The sequence below is a fragment of the Podarcis erhardii genome (genome assembly GCF_964252035.2).
Source record: "Podarcis erhardii genome assembly, chromosome: 6".
Classification (NCBI taxonomy): Eukaryota; Metazoa; Chordata; class Lepidosauria; order Squamata; family Lacertidae; genus Podarcis; species Podarcis erhardii.
The window spans coordinates 63238262-63263646 of record NC_138510.1 but is presented as its reverse complement, the minus strand read 5'-3'; the positions used below and the strand labels follow the sequence as shown (position 1 = coordinate 63263646).

Here is a 25385-nt window from a genome sequence, read left to right as displayed (position 1 = left end):
TGAAAATTAAAGCCATTGTTGGAAATATCTAGCTACAGTATTGCATGCCGTGGTAATTCATACACTTAATTTTCTTTCAGTTTTAATAAAACCAGATGTCACTGGCCATCACACAAGCTCACCATCATTGACTGGATGATTTAAATACCATAAGAGAAACAAATGCTTAGAGAAGAGACCATAGTGTGTGTGTATGGGGTGGGGGAGATAAGGAACTGGAGGGGGCAGGCACAAAGGCACTTATGCGAGAAGGAAACATATTATAGTTCTGTAATTTACAGTTTTCAAATTAAAGTCTGAATTACTGTGGGGTAGCTGGGATTTTCCATATTGTATGCATCTTGAAAGTGTGGCTAGGGTCCAGAATCCCCCCTCCTCTTAAAAGATATTGGTATTCTACAAAAGTGAAAAGCTACTTTACAAACTACTTTTCCTTGGCAACATCATTTGAAAGAAACTCCTAATGAATTGGATAGCATGCCCAAGTCCCTTGAGAAAGGTAATATACTGCAACCTGTGGGTACAAAAGCACCAGGGGGAATGGCCATAGCTCAGTGGTAGGTAGAGTCATCTACCCTGCATGCAGAAGGTCCCAGGCAGGCCCAGATTTAAGCAACTGGAGGCTCTGGGCTAGGAGACCTTGGGAGGCCCAAACTTATCAATGATCCATTCTCAGAAAATGTCTTCACTTACCTACTTCTTTTGGAAGGATACACACTGGTGGTGATGTCACTGTCCCCAGTGAGTGCTTAATCTCGATCCACATTGTGTATCCAGACAGGAGATAAAAAGGCTGAAAAATGCACTCGTAAGAATTATTCTTCTGTGAAGTGCATTCTTTTACCTCCGAATCAGAAGGCATACTTGGAGACTCTGTACAATACACATCACTCCTTAAAAAGACATGAAAACATTGTTTTCAGTTTAGCTATGAGATTATATGCATCTGGAGATTAACAATGCAAAACTGTCATTTGTATATGCTGTAAAAAAACCTAATACAGATGAGAAAGCCCTCAAACACCATGTTTTTTACCCATCAATTTAACAAAAATTGTTTTTAAGAATTTCTCTCTGCCTACTCAGCTGAAATGGACTAAATATCTCTTTCAGAATCAGTAATTTAAAAATGGTTCCCAAAACCAAAACAATCCCTGTGAACACTGAAAAGGGAATAACAACTCATACATATAATTATTCTTTGCTGTTAAATTACCTTTTTCACCAACATATATTTGCTTATGAAAGGTATCATGGTGCTAGATTTGCAAGCGGGACTGAATTCTCTTGCAAAACAGAAGTTGGGCTTATCCAAGGGAAATTCTTGTGATAGTTTGAATGCAAAATAGATGAAGCAAGTGAATGTTTATATCTCCCCACTGGCTACCTATAACCACTATCCATGGCAGGGGGGGGGGGTGTTACAGCCTTCTAGGTCAGTGAATGGAACCTCAAAAAGGCAATGAGCTTATACTGACATAGCTGTGTGTTATTCTTTGCATTGAAATGGCACCCTCATATTAACATGCTTCAAGGCTTGGGCCTAGACTGAAGCCATTGCTATCCCCACCATGTTCTTTTACCTGTTCTCTGCATCACTGCCTTGTCCCACACTGCCTGAAGCCACTGGTGCATTTAGGTAATTTTAATTTCCAGATTTAATACTCTTACAGGGATCCCCTCTTCCGATGGTAATGTGCATTTATTCACTTTGAACTGCCTCATAAGGGATTATGGGAACTGTAGTCCAACAACATTTGGTGGGTACCACATTGACTATCCCTTTGGTAAGTCTATTTGGGATCTCAGTACCTCTCATTTTAGAAATTAAGCACTATTGGGCTGTAGTCTAAGGAACTAACATACAAAACATTCAACCTGAGCCGGGCAAATTTTGCAGGAACACATCAGTTTGCAACCTTGGTCATTGTACTTTAGGCTAAGCAAGGCTGCTCTCCATTTCCATTTTAGGTCATGGCTACTCAAACAGTCATTAAAAAAGATTCTTAATGTACCTATTACAAGATAGATGTAAATGCACAGACCTTGTGACAGATCCATATCCATCTCGCAAGCAGACACCTGTACAAACTTTCCCTACATTACTGTTTTACATCACAAATGTGATTTGTCCCACTTGACCAAGCCAAGAGTTTGAAGGCTTTCTGAAATTAAGATGTGCCCAGCTCCTATTCAGTTTCATGTTAGTCATTCAACAATGGGCAACGTATTGGCAATTTCACTAGAAAAAGAGCATGCCTTGCAGCTTGTTTAAGTCACTGGGAACCCTGCCACACAAAAAATAATAATAATAACTGGCTCTAATGTACATCCTGTTGGGAATATGAATGAATTATTTTAATACTGGCCTAAGAGCATGTTGGAAAGCAGGGGTGGGTAATCTGGGGCCTTCCAGATGTTGTTCGACTTCAGTTCCCATCAGCTGAGCCAACATGGTCAATGGTCAGGAATGATGGGAGCTGTAACCCATGAATACTTGGTGGATCCCAGGTTCCCCATTCCTGCTGTAAAGAATCAAAACTACCAATTCTATCTGGAATCTCTCAAGGTAGATGGATGGCTCAAAATACAGATTCTTGGGTAATTTTTATAAAACATGAATCAGCTATACTATTCTCTTTGTACACTTTTTTGCAGGCTGTGCAAACTGGGGAAGAGACAAGTTTCATAATTTCCTTCTCACTCATTGGTAGCATATTTTCATTTGTGTGTGTACTCATGAACAAAAATTATTCAGGGCTATATGTTACCCTCAATTTTTAAATAAAACTTGTATTTATTTTTATAAAGCTTTTCTAGCACACAGAATACTTCACAATCCTTTGTCTTATTCTTCTTCACAATTAGGTGAAGTAGGTAAATAATAATTTCATTTTGAAGGTGGCGAGAGAGCCTACCCAGAGATCCCACAGCCGAGCAGCTTTGAGCCAAATCTAATACTCCTTTCCCTGGCAGAAAACCTCAGAATTGACATGGTACTGCTGCTGCTGCTGCTGCTGCCGCTACTAATTTGTATTCTGCCCATCTGGTTGGATTGCCCCAACCACTCTGGCCGGCTTCTAGCATATATAAAACACAGTAAAACATTAAACCTTAAAAAGCTTCCCTATACAGTGCGGCCTTCAGATGTTTCCTAAATGTTATATAATTACTCATTTACTTAACATCTGAGGGCATTCCACGAGGTGGGTGCCATTACCAATATAGCCCTCTGCCTGGTTCCCTGTAGCTTCACTTCTTGCAGCGTGGGAACCGCCAGAAGGCTGTCAGTGCCGGATATCTGTGTCTGGGCTGAATGACATATGTATCCCTTCAATTCTAGGAGATGCTCACACCTGGGTCTGCAACCTCAGAATAAACTTGAGAGTGAGTTAGGCTGAGAGGCTTGCCCAGATTTCCCATAAGAAGGGATTTGAACGGGTTTTCTCACATATGAGCCCAATACTCTAAGCACTGCACCACACTGGTTCATTTGACAAATCCTCAGCTCATAACAAATGGTAACAGTATGCTAATTGCAGTGGATCTTTGTGAAATGTTAGCAACCTGGTGTTATAGCTTCATTAAATCAAGTCCAACAGTGTTGCCTCTCACATGCTTCCCAAGTACAGTATGTGTTTTTGGGGTGGAACACCACTGTAATTTGAGAAACACCTGGTGAATGAATGACTAGGATATACAGTGGAACCTCTACTTATGGATGTAATCAGTTCCAGAGGTCCATCCATAAATCGATCCGGTTGGTGGTAGAAGTGCCATTGTGCACAGGCGCATTTGGCGGCAGCACACTTCTGCGCATGGGCAAATCACGGCAAACCCAGTATTTACTTCCGAGTTTGCCACGGTCGCAACTTGGATCAGGTCCAAGTAGAGGCGGTCATAAGTAGAGGTTCTACTATAAAGACACATTTGGCCTGCATTTTGACAGTATGCTTAGAAGTAGGAATGTAAACACTGCCAGGTTTGTATTTTGATAGGCAGGTTTACCTGGCGGCTTCCCAGCTCACTATGCCATAGATTGTCACTGTTAAACGCCCTGCTTTGTCTCCAAATGTACCACAGTTAAAAACATATTGACTTATAAGCAGGCATCCAAAGCACTGCAAATGGCTTTCTGCATCTTCTAGTGGCATTACTTTTCTGTTCTCAAAAGGTCAGAGGCTTTCCACAGCAGCACACCAAGAGGCATGAGAGAATGGAGTTGTGGGGTGGGCTGAGGAATCTTCCCCACACCCCCCAGTGCAAGGTGAAGTGGTTTGCACATGCACATAGACATCTCTGGATATGACTGTCCCCCAACAAGCTTCATATTGGTCTTTGATATTATAAAAGCACAGTTCCTTAGCATACACCCAGTGAAGCTGAGTAGCTGTCTAGACCTCCCACTTCGTCTTACACTCACATGGCTCTGCTTTGCCTCTCAGTACAGTCATAGCTTATTCCAAAACAAAACACTTTGTGAGCTCCTGCTTACTCACTCCACTTTGGCAGCAAGTATATGTGCTCCCTTAGAATGACCCAGCTCATGCTTTGATGAACATTAGTCTATTTCATACTGTTTGCCTCTGGTTAGAAATATATCCATTGTGCCCTCCAAGTGTTTTCAACCCACCTAGCAGGTTCACCCACTTCTGATCAGATAAGAATTAGCAATCCAAATGACTGTGGCCACAATTCTAACTAAGACTTCATAGCAAACCTATGTTCAGTGGCAAGCAGCAGACATAACCAAGTACTGAGCTAGTGTAAAAGGGGAGTTGGTGCTCAGTGATATAAAATGTCCAACTGGGAACATAATAGGTAAGTTCATATGGGTCTCTGGAATCCTTCTGTAAACATCTGCTTTCAATGTCACATTTAAAAAATAGATAAAAAGAAACTATAATGTCCATATTACTGAAAAGTTATCTGGCCCTTTTGCTGCCATGAAACAATGCAGGCTTTGGCTTTCTGGGTCCTTTGAACCTGAACTTGTGGTTGGTTGGTTGGTTGGTTGGTTGGTCATAACCAAACATAGCAAGGCGAAGGTCTACCAGGCTTGCGTTTTGAGCATGCTGCTTTATGGAAGTGGGTCGTGGGCAACTTACACCCACCAGGAGCAATGCCTCAATGCCTTCCATATCTCTGTGTCAGGAAGATTTTAGGCATCACATGGCAAGGTGGAGTCTTAAACAAATGTGTGCTCTCCTAAGACCTCATTTCCAACATGTTCTCAGCGACATCTACTGTGGCTTGGTCATGTCCACAGAATGGAAGATGGCAGGATCCCCAAGGGAGAGCAGCTGGCTTCCACATTAGGGCTGTTAGCAGACCAACTCTGCGTTACAAAGATGCCTGCAAACAGGACATGAAGGCTGGCAACATTAACCTCGCCATACGGGAATCCCTTGCAGACTATTGCAGTGTCTGGAGACAGACAGTTTTGTATATTCACAACAGTGACCAGAGGACGAATGACTGTTGGAAGAAACACAGAGAGAAGAAACGCCATGTTGAACTTGTAGCAGCAAAACTAGATATCTTCATCTACTACACCTGCAATACAACATGTCTCTTCTGTATTGATCTTCACAGCCACAAACACTGAAATTCTCCAACGATTCTACTTTACCCCTGAAGGTGTACTTTTCCATTATCTTCTGAGATAGATGAACGTCAACAACTACATAAACAAAATTTGTTCTTGGGTGAAATAAACCATGAGCCCAGGTTCAGTTCTCATTATAAGCTACACTCTGGCTTGTTTCCTGGAGCAGGAGCAGGGAGGAGTGGAGTGAGACTGTCTGACCAAGTGTACTATCCTGGTAAAAACAAACTATAGTTTAATGTGATGTGTGAGCTGGGCCACTGGTTCTTAACCTTTAACCCACTACCAACCAAGTATGCACAGGCATAAGTAGCACTGTGGTTAGTAAAAGGAGAAATATGCATGGTGGTTATTGTATTCAACCCGGAGGAATGGAACTAGGGAGTTGCTTTGACAGAAGCACTATATATGGGTGAGTCTTAAATTGGCTGATTGGTTGTTGTTGTTTTTAAGTACTGAAAGTATATTCTATATTATTAGAATGACCAGACATACCTGTGGCACATAAACCTTTCAAGCAGGCAGCCAGAAAGGAAATTGCTTATTTAATTGGCCCCTCAGTGGCATATTTAGCTGTATTTTCCCTCTTAATGTCAGACAAACAAATGCAGATTAAATCAGTACAATTCTCTCTGAAGATTTAGCACAGGATTTTTTTATTTTTTTAATGAAAAGTATATTTCAACTACCAGCATCAAGGGAAGAATAAACATCAACTCATGACTGACCTCCCATTGGAAAAGCATTGCAGAATTTCACCTGCAAAATTTAAATCAGTGTAAAGATCAAGGGATTTGCTTTGTTTGCTACACATTGTCTCTATCTGAACTATGTGCAGTGTTGCAAGATTATGGTAATTTAGAAACTACTGGCCAGTTCAGACATAATTCTGGCATGGCTTCATATTACCTAAACATGCATGGATGAGTCTTAGGCACATAGGAACATATGAAGCTGCTTTATACTAAATTGTACCATTGGTGCAACTAGTTCAGTATTGCCTAAACCAGCCTAAGTGCTACCAGGGAGATATGTTCTACTCCCCCTTCTATCCTGCCTTGGCTGTGAGATCAGTCTTAAACTAACCACAGCTCCATGTTATGTCCGGACTTGGATGACTGTCGTTAGTTGATACAGTGGTTAGTGATGAAGCCAGAATCATACACCATTGCTTGATTCTAGCTTGTTAGAACTAAGCATAGTTTAAAGTTGTTCTCATTGGTGAAACTGATGCATGAGATAAAAACAGTGGCCCAGATTTGACAGAACACTAAAACTAAAACTATGACTTAGAGACAACTACTTACACATCTCCTGTAGAGAATTCCAGAGGTGACATGCTACTTAGAGAAGGCCCAAGAACTTGTTACTTGTAACTGTGCCTCCTGAAAAAAGGAGATAAAAACCATGCCCCCTCAAGGCACAATAGGGAGTATATGGGTGGCAGTGTTCCTTCAACGCTGGTCATTTTGGATTTTTAAACTGAACACCATCTGTTTTGAACTGATCCCAGAAACAAAATCAGTAACCACTTTAGCTTCTAAAGAATAGATATTATTCAAGACATTCTGTCAGACATTTTCAGGAGTCTAGCTGATGCAATCTTGACAATGAAAATTGTCAGTTACTCACTCTTCAGAAGACAATGGCTTAAGTCCTACTATAAGCAATGGAAGGAGTGAGTAGCAACTAATTTACGTCTCATTTTAATAGGACTTAGCAATAATTTTAGCTGGATTAAATCCTTTTACTGACGCCTGAACACAGAGTCAGCAATGTCCTATCAGAGAGCTGATCACTTGATGCAAGTGATAATGGAGCATGGGAATGCCTGGATTTAGTCCCCTCCTCTAAGCAAAGTCTGATGTGATAGAGCCAATAATATATTCACAATGAGTAAGCATGCTCAGCAGTATCAGGAATGAAGTCTCTAGTGAATACGGCTGCCATACGTCTAGATTTTCTATGATATTACTGGTCAATTCCTAAAAAAAAGCTCAACAACTTTTGGGGTGTCCTGGTTTTTACTTTTTGAAATATGGCAACCCTATTAGTGAATCTCAAACCTGGGACCTCAGTATATGAGGTAAACATTTAGCCTGAACATTGCCATTAAGATCAAACCAGACTGGAAACAGGGGAAAGACTTATAAAAAAATAATTCCCAAACTAATCTTCCTGATTATAAGACTTTCCATCTCAGGCTTTCCTCTTTGATCTAGCAAAAGTGGGCCTCAGACCTGATGCTTGACTGTCCTAGGCTCAACTACATTTATTTGCTTCATGCTTTTATCCACCACCATTTCCAATGTGGCACCTTTTCACAAAACATCAGATTAAAATGAACATGTACCTGTAGTATCTCAACAGCAAAGTGCTCTCCGAAAGCAGTGGGTCTGTGTTGGTGGACCATCTGCAAGTCATTTTTTGCAAGTTGCCGTATGTTTCACATGTGATGCTGATATTAACATCTATTTAAAAGACAAACTTAATCAACAGAAAATCTAAGAAAAAATGGATTTACCAACATTAATTTAAAAATAAGCAGGAATCTTACCTATTATATATAATTCAGCATAACGGTGATTACATTCCTTGTTTTCATTACAACAGTATAAGGCATTAAAGAGGAAATTCCCTCCAGGCTTCATAGCATTTAAGTTGACAAGTGTTACTTTGCCAATGTAGTCATTCACAAGTGTGTACTGATGCCTAGGGATTTCTTTTGCTAAATTTAACCACCAGACTATCTTCTCCGATGAGATTACTTTATCTTTGGTTTTGTAAATACAATAAAAGGAAACATTTGTTCCAACACTTGCCAGGATTTTTGAAGGGAAATACATGACTTCTGTTACAAGAAACAAAGTGGAAAAAAGACAATAGAGACAAACATTATAAATTGGAAGAAAACAATCACATACCAAAATGTATGCAGTGCAGTAAACTTTTAGAATATATATATAATGAGTGCTAATGATAATTTACAATAGAAAAAAATGAATATCCCTTTTCTTATTAATTGTAGTGTTTAAGATTGCTTATCCAACCTGTCACATGTGTTTTAGTCTGTTTTTAGCTTATTGTTGATTTTCATTTGTTTTTGAAATGACATTTGTTGTTGTCAAATCATCTTTAACTGTCTTTTATTGATAATTTCAGGGTTTTATTTTGCAGACCACTTCGAGGTTTTATTATAATCAAATCGTATATAAATTTTGTTAATGAAATGAATATATATATATATATATAGTGCTTTTTTCTGGGGGGATGCAGGGGGATGCATACCCTAAACATTTTGTGACTCTTTGTACTTTTGTCCATTTACTGTATTTACTTTTCCCAATTTGAACTATAAAATGGTTGTTTTCTTGAGTCAAAATGAGAGTACGCCTCAACATTTTTTACAGAATAAAACACTGTGTGTGTGTGTGTGTGTGTGTGTGTAAAATGTTTAGCTACAGGTGGAAAGTTCAGTCAATTTAACTATTCAGTGAAAGCATACATAAGATACAGAGAACAGCAAACAAGAAATGGCATCTACATGTACTGGAAAAGGAGTCATACACTGAAAAAAGGGCTCAGAGTTTTTCTGTATTGTATACCACTCTATAAAGGAGAAACCATTTTGTCCGTTTAAGAGGACCAGTGTGGTGTAGCGGCAAGGGTGTTAGTCTAGGACCTAGGAAACCTGGGTTCAAATTCCTACTCTGCCATGAAGCTCACTGGGTGACCATAGGCTATTCACTCACTCTCAACCTAATGTACCTCACAGAGTTGTTATAAAATGGGGAGGCTGTTGGGATTCGCAGGATCCTGGATAAGTCTGCAGGCTTCAACAGGATGATGCAATACTCTGCTGGGTCAGAGTGACTCAGCAGGAGTGTGATTAGTGTGATTGGCTATCACCTGTTTTAAAAGGAAAGCCTGTTTAACAGTGGGTGTGGTTGCTGTGGTGGTTGTGCTGTAGTGTGGTGGTGCTGTGGTGGTGAGTATTCGTTTGTAAGTACTCTGTATGGACTGTTTCTTTTGTAAATGCCTGTATATAACTCACATTAAAAAAGACTGCACTGGAAAAACCTGGAACTCTTAGCGTCTCTGCTGAAAGCGCCGCGTGGAATACGCGACAGGGTTATGGGCCCAGCACGCTTCCGCTGCGCAAGAGTGCAGGTGGCAGTTATCTAGCCGTGGGTGCTGGAGGTGAGCTGCAGGGATGGAGCAGTCCAGAACTAGCGTGTTGCTGGAGAAGCTGACAGCCACGAACTACAGCATCTGGTCGGTCCGCATGCAACACTTCCTCAAGCGTGAGGGCCTGTGGAATGTGGTGGAAACTACACCGCAGCCCCCTGAGTGGGATGAGGACGATGAAAAGCTGGCACTTGCAGAGGCCCAGCTTGAAAAGGATGAGAAAGCTTTGGCTACGATCATCCTTGGAGTGGACGACAGCCAGCTAGTCTACGTAGCTGATAAGGTGACGGCAAGTGAGGCGTGGAATGCGCTCAAGGCTGTCCATGTGCGAGAGACAGCTGGCTCACTGATAACACTGACCAGGAGACTGTACCGGTGTCGGAAGAAACCGGGGGACTCCCTGGTGAACCACCTAAAATTCCTAACAGGCTGTTTCCAGGAGCTAGCCTTAAGAGGGAGGCCTGTGCGGGAAGAGGACAAAGTCTTTATAGTCCTGAGTTCCCTTGATGACAGCTATGATATGCTGGTCAATTCCCTCGAGTCGGTAGAGACTGATAAGCTGACTCTGGAATACGTTACTGGACGGTTGTATGCAGAGGAGGACAGGCGTGCAGAGCGAAAGATGACCTCAGCCCAGCTGTTGGTGCATCCCAGAGGGAACAACAGCCGGGAAGAGCAGAGGTGTCAGGAGCCGGAGAAACAGCCAGGAGGAGCTGCTGCAGACCAGCCGGTGGTCAACAGAGTAAAAAGGTGTTTTTGCTGCAAGTCCAGTGGACATCTGCTTCGGGACTGCCCGAGAAAACAACAAAAACAGCAGAAGCACAGGAGGCAGCAGAGAGAATCTACCGCTTGGGTGTCTGCAGATGGTCAAGAAAATGAAGAGCTGTGGGTTCTGGACAGTGGAGCTTCTCAAACCTTTTGTAAAAGAAAAGCATTGCTAACTGATGCTAGGGCTTCAAACAAAAAACATGTAAGTCTTGCTACGGGCCAGAAAGCTAATGTGGTTTGTGAGGGGGAGGTTGTGTTCCCACAACTGGGACACACATTCAGGAATGTGTTGTGTGTGCCTAGTTTGCAAAACAATCTCCTGAGCATTCCTGACTTGGCAAAAGCAGGCTTTGAAGTAAACTTTGTGGGAGATCAGTGCCAGATAAAGCAAAATGGGGCAGTGTTGGCAAATGCTAACCTTAGAACTAGTATGTATGTACTGCAGTGTGAGTCTAAGGTTGCGAATGTGCAAAATGTCCCAACCCATGATATGTGTATTCATCTCCTGCACAGGCGTCTGGCTCATGCTAGCTATAAGGTGCTAAACAAAACATTGGAGTTGTGTGGGGGAATGAAAAACATTAAAAGTTGTGATAATTACTTAGACTGTAATATCTGCAAGGAGGTTAAAAGCAGGGCTTGCCCAGTAGCAAGAGCAAGCCAGAGAGAAACCAAAAAACCACTGGAGTTGATTCATGCTGATGTAACTGGTCCTTTTCCACCAAGTGTCTCCCATAACAAGTACTGTTTGATCCTAGTGGATGACTATTCTAGATTTGGCTGGGTCTATCCATTAAAGCAAAAGTCTGACGTTGCCCAAACTTTGAAGTTCTGAGTAAGAAGGGTAGAAAGGCAACTTGGCGAAAAGGTGTGCTCTATTCAGACAGACAGGGGAGGAGAGTTTATGGCAAGCTCCCTAAGAAACTGGTTGCGTTCCAAGGGATTAAACATAGACTTACCAATGTGGCAACGCCTCAGGAGAACGGAGTAGCAGAGCGTAGGGGAGGTGTCTTGCAGACACAAATGAAAGCATTATTAGCAGATGCAAATCTTCCAATTAAGTACTGGGCTGAGAGTATTAAGACCGCAAATTATATTGGGAATCGCTTGTGGTCAAGGGTACTAGATGACATACCCTATAAAATTCTCTATAACAAAAGTCCCAGTTTGCAACATTTGAGAATCTTTGGGACAAAGGCATGGGTTGACATACCTGTAAAGAACCAAAGAAAAGGTGGAAAAAGGGCACAGCAGTTGCTATTTCTTGGGTATGAAAGTGGTACAAAAGCCTACAGGTTTGAAGATGATAAAAATCTTTTGAGTTATAGTCGAGCAGCCAGCTTTAATGAGCAAAGAAATTGGCCCAAGATACATGCAAACCTGCTGCCAGAAAAAGTTTTACTGCCGAGCGTACCTGCTAAGACAGTTGAAACAAAGCTGAGAATTGGCAGCTCTCCCAGAGAAACTGAAAGGGAGGAGGTAAAGGTTGAGCATTTTTCTCCAGCTGCTAGCATAAAGCAGGGGAGAGAAGAAAGTGCAACAGGGACAGGAGGAGGAAGATCTACAGAGTCAATCCACCCCAAAAGCAGTCCTGAAGGTAGCCCAGGGGGTGAGATTAATGAACCAAGGAGGTCTTCAAGAAGTAATAAAGGTCAACCTCCAGACCGTTATGGGTTCCCAGCCACCATAAACCAGGTTTGTGTAACTGAGCCAGAAAACTTTGAAGAAGTGCAAGAGTTACCTACTCTAGAGAAAGAGGCGTGGTTAAAGGCAATGCAGGCAGAGTATAACTCTCTGCTAAACAACAATGTCTTTGTACCTACAGAATTGCCTGAAGGTAAAAAGCCCATAAGCTGTAAGTGGGTTTTTAAAGTGAAAAAGCTGGCTGATGGTAGTTGGCAGAGGAAAGCCAGGTTGGTTGCAAGGGGCTTTACACAAAGAAAAATGATACATTATGATGAAGTGTTTGCCCCAACAGCAAAGGCTGAAACAGTAAAATCAGTTTTAGCAATGGCAAGTCTGAGAGGGTTAAAAGTTAATCATTTTGATGTTGCCTCAGCATATTTAAATGCTCCTATTGACACCGAGGTGTATTTACAGCAAATACCAGGTTATGAGCTGGAAAAAGACAGCATGGTGTTAAAACTGCAAAGGGCACTATACGGTTTACACCAAAGTGCACGTCTATGGCATGAATGCATAGACACAACTTTGAAAAAGATGGGATTCAAACAAAGCCTGGCTGATTCCTGTTTATATTCAGCAATGGTGCAAGGAAGTGTTTGTTTTTTTTGTTTTTTTTTTAAATAATATTTATTAAGAATTTCCAATAATATAAAAAAACAAAACATCCAAATTTAAGATCTTATTTTCCATAACATCTTTCCAGGACTTCCCCTCCCCTCCCCCTCTTGTATCCCAATTCTTACAAGTAAATTCAGCAATTTATTATCCCAAATTTTAACCTTGTTATCCTTAGCCCTATTTAAAAATATTTTCCCATCTCCTAAGATCGACCTATTCCCTTCCGCGCGTTCCCCTCTTTAATATACATAATAGATTAAATATAATAAAATAAAATATGATTTTGATTTTACAGCCTTTGAATTCCAAATCCCTCCCCCTTTTCCTGGTTGCGTTTCCCGTATTAATCAACATCTAATGTCTTCCTGGAGTTCCCACATTTATTTAAGCCATAGTCCTTTACCAGTCTTCTTTAATTTTAAATGTCCAATCTTGGAAGGAGTCTATCTCAAAAAGGCCCATTTTTTCCATCCAGATTTTTATATACTTGGGAGTAAAACTCCAATTTTATTTCTTAAACCTTTCAAATCTGGATTTCCCAAATGTTCCCACTTCCAACTTTGTCCAATTCTTATTATTTTTGATGTTCTTGTTGGTCTCTCTCCTCTTTCTTTTCCTGTTTTCCTGCACAAATGTTCTAATTCCAAAAGCTTCTAAATTCCGCTGCAGAGGCTCTGTTATTCAGGAACGAAACATGATGCCAAGTCCCTTCCATTTTCAATAGATAAGTCTATTGTCTACTTTAGTGTGTAAACCTCTGTAGTCAAAATAATGTTCCATTTCTGCAGTTTCCCAGGAGATAAAAGGTTCTGTCAAATTCGATGTCAACAACTTGTAATATCCCTCGGCTCCTCTAGGTGGATTATAATAACTCAGTTCCCTTCCAGATCACGTCCACCAGTCAAAGTAACTTTATTATTGCAAGGAAGTGTTTGTTATTTACTTTTGTATGTTGACGATATCTGTCTAATAACAACTGCACAAAAGCAAGTGTCTTGGTTTATAAACAGCCTAGGTAACAAATACAAACTGAAGCATTTGGGAGAGATTCAGAATTACTTAGGAGTAGAGGTTCAGAGAAATGAAGAGGGCGTCTACTCTCTGAGTCAGAAGGAAAAAATTGAAAAGTTACTGAAGACATATGGAATGGAGAGGGCAAATGAGGTTGACACTCCCATAACTACCCAGTACAAAAATGAACCAGAAGGGCAAAAATGTGAAAATGCAACAGCATTTCATTCTCTGTTGGGTTCTCTGTTATATTTAAGTTGTTGGACAAGACCCGACATAACATTGGCAGTGCACATGTTAAGCCAAAGAAGTGCAGACCCGGCTCAGAGAGATTGGGTAGCACTTAAAAGAATCCTAAGGTATCTGAAAGGCACAAAAGATTACAAACTGGTGCTGGATACAGGATATGATCAGCAAGTGTATGCATACGCTGATGCCAGTTGGGGGGACAGAGAAAATAGAAAGTCTACCACTGGATATGCCATATATATTGGAAATGCCCTGGTTCAGTGGAAATCCCAGAAACAAACATTTGTTGCCACAAGTACTTGTGAAGCAGAGTACTCAGCCATAAGCGAATGTGTGTCACAAATAGAGTGGTTTGCTTGTCTAACAAAAGAACTTGGAATACCTTCTGAAATGCCAATCACTGTGCTAAGTGACAACATGGCTGCACAACAGCTTGCTAACCAACAGAACTTTAAGAGCAAAAGTAAACATATAGCTATAAGATACGGAAATGTGAAAAATGCTTTGGAAAGAAATGTGTTAAAGGTACAGCACTGTAACACAAAATGTAATGTGGTAGATTTGTATACAAAATGTTTGGATGCTCCTAAATTTCGAGACTTAAGAGAATTATTAGGTCTCAAGCCTTTGACTTAAGGAGGAGTGTTGGGATTCGCAGGATCCTGGATAAGTCTGCAGGCTTCAACAGGATGATGCAATACTCTGCTGGGTCAGAGTGACTCAGCAGGAGTGTGATTAGTGTGATTGGCTATCACCTGTTTTTAAAGGAAAGCCTGTTTAACAGTGGGTGTGGTTGCTGTGGTGGTTGTGCTGTAGTGTGGTGGTGCTGTGATGGAGAGTATTCGTTTGTAAGTACTCTGTATGGACTGTTTCTTTTGTAAATGCCTGTATATAACTCACATTAAAAAAGACTGCACTGGAAAAACCTGGAACTCTTAGCGTCTCTGCTGAAAGCGCCGCGTGGAATACGCGACAGAGGCAGGGAACTATGTACACCACTTTGAGATCCTTGGGGAAAAGTTGGGGTGTACATGAAATAGAGATAGATGATAGATGATAGATAGATGATAGAAAGATAGAGTGCCTTTTTTCCTTAAAAATGTTTAGTGGTACTCTTACTTTCCTACTCATATTGAAATACTGCCCCTCAATGAGGCCAAACTTAGATTCACAAAATGTTTAGGGGATGCGTACCCTTGCGTCCCCCCCAGAAAAAAGCACTGGATAGATAGGTAGATAGATGATGATGATGATAGATAGATGATAGATAGATAGATAGATATAAATAGATGATAGATGGATAGATAAGGTTTTAGCAACTCAGTACCGCTTTGGTGCTCACAGCTATGCACATAATATTCTTCAAGAGGACTCCAAAACAAACACACAAACACAGTGCAGATACAGGACATCATAATACAAGCGATCACTATAAGTGATCATAGTATGGAAACACTTATGTCAAATGTCCATATGTTCCAAGCTCAGATTCTAGTACTCCCAGGTTAGGGTGCATGTCATACCAAAAATCAGTTAAATAATTGTAATGAGGCACAGGTGTCCCCAGTGTCCTAATCAGGGTTTATTTTTTGGAACTTAGTCCTGGCACTTCTCAGGTGGGTGCCACTGCCATTCTAAGTGAATGATGGAGGTGTTCATGGCGAGTTCTGGCACCTCTTCTTGTGGTAAAATAGCACTGGTCCTAATCCTTTGGTGGGTGATAAAACAGAACCAGAGGAACCCAATTTGATCACTAATTGGCAAAATACTACAATGAAGTGTTTCACTATAAAGGGTTAGCTTGCTGACTCCTGCATAGTAACTCTTTAATGAAAGAATAAACTTCCAGTGCAGTGCAGTTCAGAGGGAGTTCCCACAAACCAGGCTCTGCAATATGCAGCATTACCAATTTACACAAAGTACAGCCTTCAGTGTTAAATATAGGTCTGAACATAATTCTAATTAAATACATAAATATATAATTGTATAGTTCCAGCATTTTGTACTTCTGATGTTAATGCACTGAGGTGAATACAAAACAGCTTCTTTGCTGCCACAACTTCATTAATGGGTTAATTCTTTTTCTATTGGTTTAACACTAGAATTAGCCATTGAGAGAATAGCCCTATCTGAGTTCCCTGCAGGGAAGATATTACCCTTCCTAAGGTTCTCGTCATGCTCATCACAACATGGTATGTGACCAGTAAAGCACATGTTTGCTGAATATTAATATTTCATCTTATGCATTAGAGACTTATAATCCTTTACTACATTGTTTCCCATGCATTCTGTGTGCATTGCCAGAAACTGTTTCTTACAATATACTGGCAAATGGGATGGAGTCCGGAAAGCCAATTGCTAGAGGCAGACAAAGGAGTGGGTCCAGGACTATTTTTCCTTGACTGCACGTCCAAACTGAACATACCCTTGAGACCTTGTAAAGAAACTGAAAAATGCTTTCCTATTCACAAGCACAGGAATTGTTTTTTCTCCTTCCTCACACCTGAACCTGATGCCAGAACTAAAGCATGAAAAAATTACAGCCCATCCTTCCATCACCCTAAAAGTTTTTCTTTCCTTAGAAAATGGGAAAGAGATATGTCTTTCTCACACACAGTATGCACACTGATGCCTGTCAGTGGGGTTGGCCCACTCACCGGTGGAGAAGTTAAGCACTTTCTGTTTCCATAAAAAAAGGTGTTCTCCAAGTGCTTTCCCCCCACCATAATAATGGATAGCTATTTGCTCATAGAGGGAAAAGTAAAATTGGCCTCCTTCTTTCCTATGCCCTTTTAAAATGGGGGGTTTCTTTGGGGGGGTTATTGGGTTGTTATTGTTTTTATTTTAATTATGAATTTTGTGGTTTTGTATTTTTATTTTATTCTGTAGACTGCTCTGAGACCAGTGGATATAGGGCAGTATATTAAATAATAATAATAATAATAATAATAATAATAATAATAATAATAATACTGTAGTTCCCCTGGAAACATCCAGACTTGTGGGAGAGTTTCCCATCTTCTCAGTGGGATTTGGAACTCATGGTGGAATTTTTGATAAAAAAAGGATCCCTTGTATCATTCTCCCACTCAGTGGTCACAGTGCCTCTAACTGGGCTCTGCCCTCAGAGAACTAGAATCTGAGCTACGAGGTGGGGGGAATCTATGTGCATAAAGCAGTCTCGCATAGTGACTGGATAAGGAAGAAATGTCCAGGAACTCTTTAATCATTTTGCTCTTTGAAAGTATGACTTGTTCTGTGGTTTCCAGATGCAGAACCGTACCACCCAACCTGCCCTGGTGAAGAAAGACCACACACATATATTATTCCTATAACATGTATTCATACATCACGCCTTACAAATAGGAATATGTTTTTCAAAACAGATAATGATCATATGTTGAGATTCATAGGATTGTAGGCTTGGACAGGACCCCAAGGGTCACATAGTCCATTCTTTGTCTTCCACAGTACTAGCAAATCAGATTTCCACCGGGGACAAACCTTGTAGATTCAAGTTATAAGGTGTGCTCCAGTCGCTCCAAAGGCCTGGTCCGTAAAGGCTTTTGCATCGGACTTGAACTACACATGAAGAATCAAATAGTGTATTGCTTATGATCAATGACGTTTCCATGGTCTTCTCAACCACCTATTAAATTATGTCAAAAACAAACAGAACAACACTATTAATGCCACTCTTGCAATACTTTAACTTGAAGCCAAGACATACATTCAGATATGATGTGGGCTTATTATGGCCATAATGCAAAAAACTGCATGTAGGAGTTCCATGTACACCTAGAGGTTCTTCCAGATCTCCATTTCAAGTCACCCCCCACCAAGTAGTTTTTGGATTGATGTACATGGGGAACATCATTAGGTGGAATTGCCAATCCTAATGTGTTCACACAGAAGTGGTTTCTATTTGCTCACACATCTGTTTGGTTTCTGGCCCAAACTGTGCTTGCTTAGCATGAGAGTTCAAAATGTATTCAGAGAGTGAGTTTTTACAAGCAGCTTGAGCTAGGCCAATGTTATGTGGTCCCATTAAAGGTAAATTTTGCCTTAATCTCACTTAAAAAAACAACAACCCCCAGTAATAATCTTGTGCATCAGTGCCCCTACAGCACAAACCATGTTAGTGCAACCCAGTAAAACTCAAGTCATGAGTTTTAATCCTTTGATCACTTTAATTCAATTGATTTCAATAGTACTTTGGCAGCAATGTTTACTGGACCATGCCATGATATGAAACTATCACTGTTTGTATTAGTTACATGAAAAAGTCTATAGTTCTATTTGTGTTCAGAAACTTTTGTAGTGCATTATTGATATTTTATTTTTTTTAACAAAATTCTCACAAATGAAATGTTCAGGCTGTTAATATTAAGACAAGGATTTCCTAGATCAGAACTTAACTTTCATCTTTGGCTTGCTTATTTCATAGAGTGAATTTAGGAACAAGAAATGCATCACCTGCCAAACATTTTCAGTTGAATTTGCAAAGCATTTTATTTCATACTGAAGTGGATATGATATTGATGCTGGGCGAGACCAAGATATCTTTAACTGTCCTTCGTCTGTCATATCCATATGCAGATGTGATGGAGGTTCAGGCTTTACTGTAAAACATTATAATCAACAAGGTAGTTTAAGCATGCTGGTTACTCTGAATAGCCACTTATATTCCCATTTTTATTTTATATTCATTTTTCATAATATATGCATATTATACATTAACATGCATACACACAATGATGCAAAACGTCTTTCAAAGTGACACAGTAACTGGAGCATGCTTTTTAACCTTACATGGCTTTAAGCTATGAAGGATAACCTACTGCCTCATGCCCCAGTTCACTGAAAGTATTTCAACATTTTCATAAATGCTTTCCTGAGTTGCGGTTGTGGTCTGGAAGAGCTGTGGTGGCAGCTTGTTCAGTTTCCAAAAGAAGAAAAAACAATTAATTCAAAATACTTCTATCATTCAGCATTTGAAGGCTTGGAAGAGAGGCTTCATAGCTGGGATGTAACAATGAAAAGGAACCTCAGCCTACAGTTGTAGTGATGAAGCAATAAAAGTGAGGAGCCTCTTTCAGTGATGAAGATGGCAGTGCAAAAGGATGGCATAATGTTTTCTAATTATCAGGGTAACTAACAGCATTCCCTTAATTGTACAAAATCCAGAGGGGATGTTGTAGGGGACTTAATTGTCAATCCACAAACAGTTGTTAATTAAAAAAACCAAAAACACTCAAGCCACGTATGTTAAATGCAAACATGCATTTGGTCCTTAGTCAACCCTATCTTGAATGCAAAATTCCATAAGCAGAGGCCCTTAGGGTGCTGTGGCCAAGTGTTTACCATGTCCTGGAAAGGTCAGTAGCCTCTGCTGGATGGACTTGCACTCCCTTTGAAGGAAAACTGTGCATAGTCTGGGCATCCTCCTAGCTCCATCTTTGTTACTCAAGTACAGGTGGCCTCAGTGGCTAGGAATGCCTTTTATCAACTTTGGCTGGTACAGCAGCTATGGTCATACTGGTTAGGGATAGCTTGGAGACAGTGGTCTGTCCACTGGTGGATGACAGGATTGCTTTGCTGCAATGCACTCTGTGGGGCTTCCGCCTTAAGGTTGGTCTTGAAGATGCAGCTGGTGCAGGATGCAGCTACTAAGCAGCTGACCTAAGAGACCTACCAACAGCATGTTGCACTGCACTGACTGCCAATGTGCTGCCAGGCTAATCCGTAAACATGGGTTCTGGTCTTCTGAGAGACCATCTAACTCCCTCCATGGACCAGTGCAGTCTCTATAATTCTCAGGAGGACCATTTGTAGAGGTACCATATGTTCCTGTAGCTGTTTCCATGGTCACCTTTAGTGTTCTAGCACCAACCCTCTGGATTTCCATTTTGATGTTAGAGGAATGCTGGCAATGCTAGGCTTCTGAAACTTGTTCAATACGTTTTGTTCAGGCAGGCCCTTTCAGATGAGTGATTCCAGCCATACATGCTGGTATTTTCTGTTGAGTGATTTTTATCTTTTTATGGTTCTAGCCTTGTATATTGGTTGGGTATTACGAAATGATAAACAGTGAATAAATACATCTAAGAAAACAATTAAAAGTTGCTATTGGGACTTAAAGTACAATTCAAGCATTTACTGAAAGCACAGTCCTATACATGTTTATTTAAAACTATGCCCCCCTGAGTTCAATGGGGGTTACTCCTAGGTACTATATATGGATGCAGGGTTGCAACCTTAACTGGATATAGTCAATGGCTGTGGTCCAGAGGACTGATTGTACACACAAGAGTATATTCATTCAAGCCTTACAGAGGATTTGATGTGAAATGAACTCCACCTAGTGCCATTTTTAATTCTAGATATAATTAAGCTAGATAGTACAGTTTTAAAGTAGCAGGCCACTCAGTGACATGATTTGAAAGAATCACTGTGGCATTATTCCTATAATCCCATCATCTTTCAAAAGCATTAACCTAATTTGTAAGCAACATGAAATGGTCATTCTAAAAGGTTTCAATTAATTACAAAAAAGATACTAAGAAAAATAGGCTACTGAAATGTTCTTTTCATTATGGTGAGAATGTTAAAACACTAAACAGTTCATAAATGGTCAAATGTTCATAAGGAGCTGCTTCTTCAGCCAGAAAGCAACAAAGCATTTAAAGCTTCCGCCATCTGATTGTACCATTTCCCATGACTTGATTAAAAAGCATAAGCAAAGCTTTCCACCTTTTTAAATGCTAAAATTCTAATTTTAAAAGATTCTGTACCTTGATTTTAAAACACCCATTAATAAGTAACCCTTTAGAACTTTATTGAGTCTCAGCATCTTCTTGTCTTTTTTCACTGAGCTGGAATGAAGAAGGTTCTAGGGGTTGGAATGAGATTTTCCAACAATTTTGATAGCTATGTCACCCTCAAGAATCCAGGCAGTTCATTTGAGTTAATGTATACATATTTATTTTTTCAAATCCACATTGTGCTGTGAAGATGCAACAGTTTAATGATTCCAATAAATGAATATTTCTTTGCACATAGTATGCACGATCCAGCCAGAGTTAGGCATTTAAAAATTCCATGGATTTCAGGAAGGAGTCCTGGGTACAAAAATGATTATTTATGGAAAACACGTCAAATGGCTGTTTTCTTCAAGCTAGTAATTTTGGCAATTTTACCTGCTTTCAAATGAACATTTCCTCCATGCAAAACTTAAAGCCCATTCTTAACTTTGTGCTGGCAGTACACCTTCAACCATTAGGGGGGAAAGCTGGTTTTTGTTTCTGTGAAGCAGGTTCTAGGATCTTAACTATTGCCACATTAGATTTGACAGTGGCTGTTCTATGTTTATACTGCCCCAGCCATGCAGAAAGAGGGACAGCATCCATCCAATTATAAGAAGGGGGAAAGACTCACCTGGGAGGAAGGTAAGCAGGACACTCCTCCTGCCTGCAGATTCCCCTTAGGGAATTCTTTCCCCCATGCACTCTTCTCCTCAGATGAGCTCCAGTACCAGAAGCAGCATAAGAGGAGCTGCCGGGGGAGAAGTGTAGGGAGATTTCTGCACTATTTATCAAGATGACACTTTTGTTTTTGGACCCTTACTTCCTTCTTTTTCTGTGTGACTGAGGCAGTTCAATATTCATACACAGAGAACTTGCCATCATCTTGCGTAGTATGGCCCTGTGCCACAACAACCACATTTTTAAAAATAAAATGAAAAGGATTTTGTAGGCATGGTTAAGAACTGTGCAGGATAATTCATTTCAATTCATTAGAAACTCCTGTCATTCAGGCTTCCATGCCAGCCATGCAATGAACAGAACCAGCCTACCAAAGGGATCAAAGTTACTGTGCCAAGAATTTTCTTACTTCAGAAATGACAGTATGATTAAATCTTAAGGACACCATGAGCTAATAAACATTGCTCTTCATTTACCTTGTAGAAAAAGTAAATGCTGCATAAAACTGAAAATACCAAGGGCGCGTCCAGGCTTACATTTATCCCGTGCCTAGAAAAAGCAGGTTTCCCACTTGTCCCATGCTTTCTAGCCATAAGGTCCAAGTGGTTTTCTGTATGCTCCGCTACATTCTCCTGGAAAACCCGCTCTTCAGCACTGAGTTGTAGCAAACATAAATCCATGAAAATCCTGACTGACGTCTGCTCTGATTCAGCGATAAAAATCGAGTTTTCCCAAGGGAAAGCAGTCGTACAAATGGAAGTCTGGATGAGCCCTAAGATCCTGAACCGTTTCCACCATCAGTTTCATGTGGCGAAAGAATTATGTCGTTATTGTTATGAATTATGGCAGCTTCAAGAACAAGCTTAACATTGCTGGAATTACAATAGGATGAGATTTCACGTATCTTAGGGAATTCATTCAGGACTTACATCACTGATTTTACTTATTGTATTTTGCTATATAACTAAAGTATGTTGGGAAAAGCAAAAAATGGCTTGCAATACCAACATTTTATTCTACACTAGCTTATGTATTTGTGTGTTGCTTTGAGGGAGGGTGTTTTCCATAGAATTAAGTTCTGCCATAGTGTATACTCAGTGTATATTCTGGAATCATCATTTTGGAAGCTTCCTCAGGCTCTTATTGTTATTCTGATTTTAACACTTTGGCCAATAAACTGAAACTTACCAATATCTGTAGGCTTGACTAACATTAGTGGTGACTGAAGAAATGTCATTCCATCTGTGATCTTGAGCCACATAATGTAAATATGCTTGAACTTTGCTGAAGTTATCTGGCATTTGTATTTTTGGTTTTTTACAGCATTGCAGTGAGTGACCGTGACATTGTCCTTTAGGGAACGTGTAGAGGTACTTCCCAATGATACATCTGTTCTGAATTGTAAAAGAAAAAGAAACCCATCAGTTGTGAATATTTTGTATGAAGTAGCATGTCTAAAGCATTTTACTAGATGTTGTTTTTAAGATGGGTTAATTATTTTAGATCAAGATTCTCTAGAAAGACTATGCTGAACATGCCAGAATGCCACTTTTACCCATACAAAGACAAGAGAAAGGTTGTGATCATTTTGTTTAAATTTTTCCCAATGCCTAGTCATATTAATCAAACAAAAAAGCAAGAGTACTGGAGTTAATGCCATTGTATGTCAAGACCCTGAGACCACCTACTCACTGATGAATAAGACACAAGGACACAGATATTAGGTTCATGTTATTGGGCAAATTTAGGCCACAACTTTCTTGGTTACAGAATGTGAGCGGTATTGGCTTAGGCATTGGAATTGACCCAACTGTATCTGACTCCTGCCCATCACGCAGGGAGTCCAGTAAGGGTCAACCACCAGTAGGGGAGCCCCATTGATGCAAACCAACTCGAGCTTCCCCTGGGTTCCCGACGGGGTCGTGGCATGGCCCTAGCCCGGCCCCGGGCTTTGGACAAGATCCACATCCCCAGATTCCTTTAACGGAATACCTTTAAACTTGGGGGAGCAGGTGATGGCCACACCTCCCCTCCCCCATCATAAGATTAACCAATGCCTAACCACAAATCCTTACAAAGTTGTGACGACTGCTATGAGGTAGGTGAAAGCGAAATGGCCCATGCCAATTTGCCAAGTGGAAAAATTCCTACCAGGCCCCTCAAGGGCGACCAACCAAGGTCCATAGCAAGGCCAAATTCGAAACCTGAAAAATAGGGAGGGAGGGTGGGAGATCAAGGAAGCGAGTAAAGAGGAAGCTCTCCGGCTCACACCTCAGTTTAAATGGGTCCCAGCCACACCCCCAGCCAGTGGATTGGCTGGTTGGTGAATGACGTAACCAGGAACCTCCGGGTGACGCAGGACTTTGTCCCCCGCCCCCAGAGGGAAGTGGATGGCCATGTGGTCCACCACAACTCCTCCCCACTGGGAAGTGGAGGGGATTTGTAGCTTGACTGTGCAGCTTTTATTTATCCAAAATTCTGAGGGGAAAAAACCATATAGCAACATTTAGTCTTTTCTTAGGAACAACCTACACACTGCATATAAACTTAACATTTTCCAAGTGATTTCCCACATATGTTTGGGTATGGCTCTACCCTCAATCCAGCCTTAAAAACTGGCTGTGCCAGCAAATGTCACATAGTTGGAAGTCCTACTGTGGGGGTTAAAGGATGGTCTTTGTGCAAGAAAAAAGCCTCATTATGTATTTTAAAACATACCATAAAATGTTAAGTACAGTGCCGGAAAACAATAACACATTTTTACTCACTGGAATATGCTTTGAAAGGCAATAAGAAATTAATTTTCAAACTGTGAGATTAAAGCCTTGGAACAAGTAGATAAACTTGCACATTTTTTAAAAAAAACTTTAAAAAGAATAATAAACACAAATGCAATATAAAGTCTAAAACTTTTAAACATAATTTCAAAACAAATCTGAGGCTGGAGAATGGAAGATACAGACTGAAGGAACTGATGTTACAAACTGGCTAATAGATAACCATAGCTGTGATGCAAATGACAGCCTTTGGGTTGTAGCCAGGTAAATTCTACTCAGAGTAGAACCAGCTGAAATTAATGAACCTAGTCCTGTCCATTAATTCAGTGGGTCTTCTCTACTAACATTGGATACAACCCTTTGTCTCCTTTCTGGGGTGGAGGAATGGTGTTTTCTCAGTTTAGCTTGAATCTCACACAAAACAAGTCTGAACAGCGTACACATCAGGTCAGGGGGGGGGAAATAAGTCTACATTATAGGTATCAATGGCACTATCAAACTGCCTTCTCACTCTTACAGTGTTACATCTGTTTTCAGCAGAAATTTGTTGAAACCTGTTTATATTGAGACAATAGCATAGTTTCCACACAAAGCATACTTCAAAATTCATTAGTTTCAAGTAATCCTCTAATGTTAATGTCACAGAATTTGAAGGGGGGGGGTTCATGTTCTGTTTTTGGATAATTTGCTTCTCCAATTCCATGAAGAAGAAGAAGAAGAAGAAGAAGAAGAAGAAGAAGAAGAAGACTCATTTAAACCCAATCACTCCTGCTATTGCTTTGGAATAAACCATATTCATATTCTGGCTTTTTAGCATTCTGTTTTGTTCCTTCTGCAAAACTAAAATAAGCCCAAAATATCTTCGGTTGACCTCCCCAAATAAATTTGGTTTTATGCATTTTTAAATATATTGGAAAACTCCCATAGACTCAAGCAAAACTCTTATTGAAAAAAATGTACTATTTAACTGAACTATCCAAAATGTAAAGCACAAAC

The 25385-nt window shown here is 40.4% G+C and overlaps 1 protein-coding gene and 1 long non-coding RNA gene across 3 annotated transcripts in view; one reads left to right on the top strand and one right to left on the bottom strand.

Annotated features, from left to right (window-relative positions):
- Positions 1–25385, bottom strand: part of LEPR (leptin receptor) — a 66077-nt gene that overhangs the window by 12605 nt on the left and 28087 nt on the right. For both annotated transcript variants that reach the window (XM_081867151.1, XM_081867152.1), the window contains exons 5-10: positions 22801–23006; positions 18605–18750; positions 17633–17777; positions 8166–8459; positions 7962–8079; positions 694–893 (exon numbers count right to left, since the gene is read on the bottom strand). In XM_081867151.1, the coding sequence (XP_081723277.1) occupies positions 694–893; positions 7962–8079; positions 8166–8459; positions 17633–17777; positions 18605–18750; positions 22801–23006 (1109 nt within the window). The remainder of the gene's footprint in view (positions 1–693; positions 894–7961; positions 8080–8165; positions 8460–17632; positions 17778–18604; positions 18751–22800; positions 23007–25385) is intronic.
- Positions 1–25385, top strand: part of LOC309344669 — a 50330-nt gene that overhangs the window by 22826 nt on the left and 2119 nt on the right. The window contains exon 3 of the long non-coding RNA XR_014157830.1: positions 22936–22982. This is a non-coding gene — a long non-coding RNA (uncharacterized lncRNA). The remainder of the gene's footprint in view (positions 1–22935; positions 22983–25385) is intronic.